General features: G+C 49.9%; 1 protein-coding gene across 2 annotated transcripts; it reads left to right on the top strand.

Moving 5' to 3' along the window:
• The first annotated feature begins 986 nt into the window (after nucleotides 1–986).
• On the top strand, nucleotides 987–6,529 carry svbp (small vasohibin binding protein). 2 transcript variants are annotated; one of them, XM_018758645.2, is made up of 3 exons: nucleotides 987–1,037; nucleotides 1,161–1,303; nucleotides 6,353–6,529. In XM_018758645.2, the coding sequence occupies exons 2-3, from the start codon at nucleotides 1,184–1,186 to the stop codon at nucleotides 6,437–6,439; spliced, it is 207 nt and encodes a 68-aa protein (XP_018614161.1). In that variant the 5' UTR covers nucleotides 987–1,037; nucleotides 1,161–1,183; the 3' UTR covers nucleotides 6,440–6,529. The 2 variants fall into 2 exon arrangements, with proteins under 2 accessions (XP_018614161.1, XP_029103927.1); XM_029248094.1 differs by having other exon boundaries at nucleotides 1,008–1,303.
• The last annotated feature ends 2,241 nt before the right edge of the window (nucleotides 6,530–8,770 follow it).

The following is an 8,770-nucleotide window of genomic DNA, read 5'->3' as shown; positions in this document are numbered from 1 at the left end:
TTTCCTGGCCTATGAAAAATTTCATACTGCGATTTTCTAGAACAGTGCAAGTGGAGCAAAGTTTTTTTTTTTCATGCTTTAGTGACTGAGGGTTTTCGTGAGAAAGTAAATAAATTCTTTAAAAAATGCAGTCAAGAGTCTTGCCATAGATTCTTAATAACATATTCGAGTTTGTGCCAATTCAGTGTAATCCATGAATATATTAAATTAAAATGTGACACTAGGAGGCATTTTGTTTTTAACTTTTAAAGAAAAAAAAAAAAACACTCCAGATACCATTTTAATATTATTATATGGCAAGAACATCACCATCGTCGGAGCGGCAAAACGCGCGCGGTTCAAACTGAATCCCGAAGGGCGAGACATCATTTTCCGTACAGCGCAACAGCGCCGCCTTGTGTCCGCAACGTGTAAACGCGTCTCTTCCGCGTAATAAATCTCTGTCCGTCACTGTGACACTGTAACAGTGTTTCTGCTCTTCCACTTTGCTACAGTAATATATCTGTACTCAGTGTTACGACAAGTACAGGTTATATCTTAAATTGCTACATTTCTTAACATGGTGCATGTCACTCGAAAATTAATTTTTCAAGTAAACAGCGTTTAATAATATAAGCCGCAAAAGGTGAATTTAGTTATACGTGGAAATGAAACATTGACATGAAAGGGCCATGCTGTGATAGACGATTGGAGGGGTTTTTTTATTCATGTCGTTAAAAGCATTTCAATCGAATCAATGCTTGTAATTTGCAGAAAATATAGACTGGATGTGGGCAGCTGGTTGGAATCCCACAGGAAAATCCTTCTGTGCAAATATATAAATCGCTGTTTATCGCGTTCATTACAAAACGTTGTAAGTCACTGTAAGGGGTCTGCTGAATAAAGGCCGGAACTTCACAGTGATAATCGTGAGAGGAGAGGAGCGCTCAAGGCGGAACACAAGTATGACCGTTACTCGTGCTACACCGAGGACATTAAACCGCTGCACCAGAGTGCACTTCCGTCGTCGCGAAACTTCGGAAGGAAGCTTCTACGTTGTGAGTGGATGCAGTTGTTACGTACAAGCTCTTATGAGCGGTTTTCTATGTTCGAGCTTAATTAAAAGGTATAAACGATATTATTATGGACTGAGTGTTCGTTCTCCATATTTTTCCGTGAAGCAACTGTGTGCTACGTACACAGTATGGAGCCCACTTGCCGCAAGGAGAAGGAGAAGCCGAAGCCGAAGGAGACGCCGAACCGCGGGGAGCGCGCCAAGCACAAGTCCGCGCAGCATGAGCTCAAACAGCGGCAGCGAGCCGAGGTTCGGCCTCCCTGCTTGCCTCCCTCCCTGCCTGTCTTGCGTGGTGCTGCTCTGCTAGTCTGACTCGATCTTGGAAGTTCGTGTGGACGGAGTGACCAGTGCGCCTGCGTGATGGCAGCAAATCACGTAAAGCGGGGGTCGACGTGAATGTCGTCAGTGTTAGTGTCAATGTCAGTCAGTCAGTGTCAGTGATTACTGGAGGGCCATCACTCACACCAGTGACAGCTGGCAGCGCCGTGGTTACAGCTACTGCTTCTGGACCCAGAGGTCACAGGTTCAAATCCCACCTTGAGCTGTAGTACTCTTGAGCAAGGTACTGTACTGTATTTTTATAGAGCTCTCCCACACAGACTAGCGTTTGAACACAGGCATAAGGCAAAGAAATACAACAAAGAATTGATGCAATGCCAGTTGGTTGCACACTGGTTATACATCAGTATATATATTAAGTCTATAAGTATGTCAGGGGAGTATGGTGGCACAGTGGGTTTGACTGGGTCCTGCTCTCCGGTGGGTCTGGGGTTCGAGTCCCGCTTGGGGTGCCTTGCGATGGACTGGTGTCCTGCTCTGGGTGTGTCCCCTCCCCCTCCAGCCTTACACCCTGTATTGCCAGGTTAGGCTCTGGTTCACTGCGACCCCTGCTTGGGACAAGTGGTTTCAGACAGTGTGTGTATAAGTGTGTCTACTGGTCATGGAGGAAAGGAATTAGAAAGTCGAGGGAGAAGAAAACCTCTGGGGGGTCCAAGTTCCAGTGGTTGCCCCCCCCCCTCCTGGGCATTCTAGATTAAATAGCATTTCTAAATTAGATTACAGGTTATAATGGCACACAGTTGCTGTGTGGTACTTTGATTTTTCAGTTCAGCATTGTACATCTCGTCAATCATGGCATCGATTTCAGTCAGCGTGGAGTGCCTGTGTGACGGCCGGCCAGCCTCCTCAGGTCTTATTGTTGAGAGACAATGCTCAACAAGAAGAAATTGTTGGTAATTTATAGCTTAAAGAAATTAGACAGTTACTTACCCTAAATACGTTTACTCAGCTGTGTAAATGGGTAAATAATTGGACGTAGCTTAATATTGTAAGTCGCTTTGGAGGAAAGCGTCTGCTAAATGAGTACATGTCAAGCATTCAAACAGAGCAACAAAGCTGTATAATTAACTGAAATGCTTTTTACAGGGAAAACATTTTTAGGATGCAGTAGGTACAGTATTCTATGTAGCTTATCATTGTGCATTATGGGGGATGGTGGGTGCGCTGGTGCAGGAGGTTTGGCTTGTGCCTGCTCTCTGGTGGGTCTGGGATTTGAGTCCCGCTTGGGGTGCCTTGTGATGGACTGGTGTCCCTTCCTGGGTGTGTCCCGTCCTGGGTGTGTCCCCTCCCCCTCCAGCCTTCCACCCTGTGTTGCCAGGTTAGGCTCCGGCTTGCCGTGACGTCGCTTGGGACAAGTGGTTTCAGACTGTGTGTGTGTGTCATGGAAATTTAAAAACAATAGTAGGCCACATTAAAAGTGTTCATACTGTAAAAGTTGTACTGTGTACTGCTGACTTTGAAAATAACCATAAATCAACATAAAAGTCCGTTTGGAAGTAAAAATATTTCTGTTCTTCTAGCATTTCCCCTTACCCCGCCTGGTATGGGGCCACCGGGGCCCCACCCTGGAGCCAGGCCTGGGGGGGGCTCGCATGCGAGCACCTGGTGGCCAGGTCTATGCCCACGGGGCCTGGCCGGGCTCAGCCCGAAGCCATGACGTGGAGCCGCTCTTCGGTGGGCTCACCACCTGCCGGAGAGACCGTAAGGGGCCGGTGCGTTGTGATTTGGGCGGTGGTCTGGGCCGAGTGCCCGGCCGACCCAAACCTCGGGCGCCAACTCTGGTTTTTGGGACTTGGAATGTCACCTCACTGGCGGGGAAGGAGCCTGAGCTGGTGCAGGAAGTTGAGAGATACCGTCTAGATATAGTCGGGCTCACTTCCACTCACAGCTTGGGTTCTGGAACCACTCTTCTCGACCAAGGGTGGACTCTCCACTATTCTGGCGTTGCCCAGGGTGAGAGATGGCGGGCTGGTGTGGGCTTGTTAATAGTCCCCCAGTTCAGCCACCATGTGTTGGAGTCTACCCCGGTGAATGAGAGGGTCGTCTCCCTGCGCCTTCGGGTCAGGGAACAGTCTCTCACTGTCATTTGTGCTTGTGCGCCTAACGGCAGTGCAGAGTACCCGGCCTTTTTAGAGTCCCTGGGGGGCGTGCTGGAAAGCGCTCCCACTAGGGACTCTGTCATTCTACTGGGGGACTTTAACGCCCATGTGGGCAGCGACAGTGACACCTGGAGGGGGGTGATTGGGAGGAACGGCCTTCCTGATCTGAACCCGAGCGGTGAGTTGTTATTGGATTTCTGTGCTAGTCGCGGTTTGTCCATAACGAACACCATGTTCAGGCATAAGGGTGTCCATCAGTGCACGTGGCAGCAGGACACCGTAGGTCGGAGGTCGATGATCGACTTTGTAGTCGTTTCTTCTGACCTTCAGCCATATGTCTTGGACACTCGGGTGAAGAGAGGGGCAGAGCTGTCAACTGATCACCACCTGGTGGTGAGTTGGATTTGATGGCGGGGGAAAAAGCCGGATAGACCTGGAGGCCCAAACGCATAGTGAGAGTCTGTTGGGAACGTTTGGCGGAGGCCCCTGTCAGAGAGGTCTTCAACTCCCACCTCCGACAGAGCTTCAACCAGGTCCCGAGGGAGACTGGGGACATTGAGTCCGAATGGACTATGTTCCACACCTCCATTATCGGGGCGGCAGTCCGGAGCTGCGGGCCATAAAGTCTCCGGCGCCTGTCGCGGCAGCAATCCCCGAACACAGTGGTGGACACCGGAGGTAAGGGATGCCGTCAAGCTGAAGGAGGAGTTCTATCGGGCCTGGTTGGCTCATGGGACTCCTGAGGCAGCTGACGGGTACCGGCGGGCCAAGCGGAACGCGGCTCTGGCAGTTGCCGCGACAAAAACTCGGGCCTGGGAGGAGTTCGGCGAGGCCATGGAGGAAGACTTCCGGTTGCTCTCAAAGAAATTCTGGCAAACCGTCCAGCGGCTCGGAAGGGGGAAGCAGTGTTCCGCCAACATTGTTTACTGTGGAATTGGTGCGCTGCTGACTTCAACTGAGGATGTTGTCGGGCGGTGGAAGGAGTACTTTGAGGATCTCCTCAATCCCTCCGACACGCCTTCCGTAGAGGAAGCTGAGACTGGGGACTCGGAGGGGGACTTGTCCATTACCCTGGCTGAAGTTGCTGAGGTAGTCAAAAAACTCCTCGGCGGCAAGGTTCCGGGGTGGATGAGATCTGCCCCGAGTTTCTCAGGTCTTTGGATGTTGTGGGGCTGTCTTGGCTGACACGCCTCTGCAGCATTGTGTGGAGTTCGGGAACGGTGCCTCTGGACTGGCAGACCGGGGTGGTGATCCCTCTTTTTAAGAAGGGGGACCGAAGAGTGTGTTCCAACTATAGGGGATCACACTCCTCAGCCTCCCTGGGAAAGTCTATGCCGGGGTACTGGAGAGGAGAATTCGACCGATAGTCGAACCTCGGATTCAGGAGGAGCAATGTGGTTTTTGCCCTGGCCATGAAACACTGGACCAGCTCTATACCCTCACTAGGGTGTTGGAGGGTTCATGGGAGTTTGCCCAACCAGTCCATATGTGTTTTGTGGACCTGGAGAAGGCATTCGATCGTGTCCCTCATGGGATCCTGTGGGGGGTACTTCGGGATTATGGGGTTCGGGGCTCGTTGCTACGGGCTGTTCGTTCCCTGTATGACCGGAGCAGGAGCTTGGTTCGCATTGCCGGCAGTAAGTCAGACCTGTTCCTGGTGCATGTTGGACTCCGCCAGGGCTGCACTTTGTCACCGATTCTGTTCATTATTTTCATGGACAGAATTTCTAGGCACAGCCAGGAAAAGGAGGGTGTCTGTTTTGGTGGCCGCGAGATCTCGTCTCTGCTTTTTGCGGACGATGTGGTCCTGTTGGCTTCATCAAATCAAGACTTGCGGCGTGGACTGGAGAGGTTTGCAGCCGAAAGCAAAGCGGTGGGGATGAGAATCAGCACCTCCAAATTCGAGACCGTGGTCCTCAGTCGGAAAAGGGTGGATTGCCCCCTCTGGGTTAGGGGCAAGTTGCTCCCTCAAGTGGAGGAGTTTAAGTATCTAGGGGTCTTCTTCACGAGTGAGGGGAAAAATGGAGCGGCAGGTTGACGGACGGATCGGTGCGGCGTCCGCAGTAATGCAGTTATTGTACCGGTCTGTTGTGGTGAAGAAGGAGCTGAGTCGTGAGACAAAGCTCTCAATTTACCGGTCGATCTACGTTCCTACCCTCACCTATGGTCATGAACTCTGGATCATGACCGAAAGAATGAGATCGCGGATACAAGTGGCAGAAATAAGTTTCCTCCGCAGAGTGACTGGGCGCACCCTTAGGGATAGGGTGAGGAGCTCAGTCACCCGGGAGGAGCTCGGAGTAGAGCCGCTGCTCCTCCGCATCGAGAGGAGCCAGTTGAGGTGGCTCGGGCATCTGTTCCGGATGCCTCCTGGACGCCTCCCTGGTGAGGTGTTCCGGGCATGTCCCACTGGGAGGAGGCCTTGGGGTAGACCCAGGACACGTTGGAGAGACTGTCTCCCAGCTGACCTGGGAACGCCTTGGGGTTTCCCCAGAGGAACTGGAGGAGGTGTGCGGGGAGAGGGAAGTCTGGGGGACTCTGCTTGGACTACTGCCCCCGCGACCCGGCCCCGGATCAGCGGAGGAAGATGGATGGATGGATAGCATTTCCCCTAAGCAACAGAACTCTGCAATAAAACAACAAATGTTTTTGTAACAATGAAACGACAGGTTAAAATGCGTCCTGCAGGTCCAGCGATTTACTTGCGGGGAGAAACGATCACAAATAAGGAAAAGAAATAAAGGGCGGGGACTGTAGATAAGCTGTCTATAAAAATGTGAATGCTGTGAAGCAGTTGAGCTGTGCTTCAGAGACTGCAATACCCAGATTTAAAAGGCTTTTTCTGTGTAATGTTTTTCAGATCTATGCCCTGAACAAGGTGATGACGGACCTGGAGCAGCAGCAGTTTGAGGCTTTCTGCAAGCAGATGCAAACTCCTACAGAGTGATGCTTCAGATCAGTGGGACCACTGCTCGAAAAAATTAAAGGAACACTTTTTAATCAGAATATAGCATCAATTCAATTAAACTCCTGGGATATTGATTTGGTCAGTTAAGTAGCAGAGGAGGTTGTTAATCAGTTTCAGCTGCTTTGGTGTTAATGAAATTAGCAACAGGTACACTAGAGGGGCAACAATGAGATGACCCCCAAAACAGGAATGGTTTTACAGGTGGAGGCCACTGACATTTTTTCCCTCCTCATCTTTTCTGACTGTTTTTCACTAGTTTTGCATTTGGCTAGGGTCAGTGTCACTACTGGTAGCATGAGGCGATACCTGGACCCTACAGAGGTTGCACAGGCAGTCCAACTCCTCCAGGGTGGCACATCAATACGTGCTGTTGCCAGAAGGTTTGCTGTGTCTCCCAGCACAGTCTCAAGAGCGTGGAGGAGATTCCAGGAGACAGGCAGTTACTCTAGGAGAGCCGGACAGGGCCGTAGAAGGTCCTTAACCCATCAGCAGGACCGGTATCTGCTCCTTTGTGCAAGGAGGAACACGATGAGCACTGCCAGAGCCCTACAGAATGACCTCCAGCAGGCCACTGGTGTGAATGTCTCTGACCAAACAATCAGAAACAGACTTCATGAGGGTGGCCTGAGGGCCCGACATCCTCTAGTGGGCCCTGTGCTTGCTGCCCGGCACCGTGGAGCTCGATTGGCATTTGCCATGCAACACCAGAATTGGCAGGTCCGCAACTGGTGCCCTGTGCTTTTCACAGATGAGAGCAGGTTCACCCTGAGCACATGTGACAGACGTGAAAGGGTCTGGAGAAGCCATGAAGAACGTTATGCTGCCTGTAACATCGTTCAGCATGACCGATTTGGTGGTGGGTCAGTGATGGTCTGGGGAGGCATATCCATGGAGGGACGCACAGACCTCTACAGGCTAGACAATGGCACCCTGACTGCCATTAGGTATCGGGATGAAATCCTTGGACCCATTGTCAGACCCTACGCTGGTGCAGTGGGTCCTGGGTTCCTCCTGGTGCACAACAATGCCCGGCCTCATGTGGCAAGGGTATGCAGGCAGTTCCTGGAGGATGAAGGAATTGATACCATTGAATGGCCCCCACGCTCGCCTGACCTAAATCCAATAGAACACCTCTGGGACATCATGTTTCGGTCCATCCGACGTCGCCACGTTGCACCTCAGACCGTCCAGGAGCTCAGTGATGCCCTGGTCCAGATCTGGGAGGGAATACCCCAGGACACCATCCGTAGTCTCATTAGGAGCATGCCCCGACGTTGTCAGACTTGTATACAAGCACGTGGGGGCCATACAAACTACTGAGTACCATTTTGAGTTGCTGCAATGAAATTTCAGCAAAATGGACTAGCCTGCCGCATCATTTTTTCCCTTTGATTTTCGGGGTGTCTTTGAATTCAGCCCTCTGTAGGTTGATAATTTTCATTTCCATCAAACGACGTGGCATCCTTTCGTTCCTAACACATTACCCAGTCCATATCAGTATAGACTGATGATGATCACGATTTTTTTCCCCCATTGAGATCTGATGTTTTCAAAGTGTTCCTTTAATTTTTTTGAGCAGTATATTTCATGCAGTGGTTATCAGACTTAAGTATCCTTCCATCCACAGATATAATTGCATCTATTACTGTGATTCCAAACGTCCGAATGAGGTGTCAGCTATAGCGAACTGCATACCTGTAAGATGCATTGTGGTGTTTCCAGCGCTATTAAGCACACAGTATAACCTCATAATAAAACTAGTCTGAGCAATGCAGTAAGACGACCCTGGAATGCCTGGAGAAATGATACCTTTACGCTGCATAACTGGGGTCACAGTGGCCCTCAAACACCCATAGTATTATTTTTGCAATTAACCTTATTCTTTTTACTACTCTTGTGAGATGAAATAGTCATACACTCACTGCATCACAGGATTGAGGTTCACGCCACTATTCCACATAAAGTAAGTTGGTGTGGCTGTACTGACCATTTACAGTTTGAAGACCCCCCCTCCCCCACTGTGTTTTTATCACTGAATAAACACAAATTTTAATAGTGTGTGTGAAATGTATGATTAATTTGAAGAATTGTTAAAATAGTGTGTAGGAATGTGGATGATTTTAATCAGGTGTATATAATACTGTACATTTTGTAGTCCAGACTCTTATTTGTGTGCACTGTGTAATTTTTTATACACTAAATAAAATGTGGCAATTATTTTGACTTCTTTTCCTCTTTAAAATGTGCTGTTAAAATTGTATACACACTCCAGTCATGTTCTCATAGTGTTCAGGCTGCAGCATAATCATT

The sequence above is a fragment of the Scleropages formosus genome, chromosome 2 (genome assembly GCF_900964775.1).
Source record: "Scleropages formosus chromosome 2, fSclFor1.1, whole genome shotgun sequence".
Taxonomy (NCBI): Eukaryota; Metazoa; Chordata; class Actinopteri; order Osteoglossiformes; family Osteoglossidae; genus Scleropages; species Scleropages formosus.
This window is presented reverse-complemented; position numbering and strand designations above follow the sequence as displayed.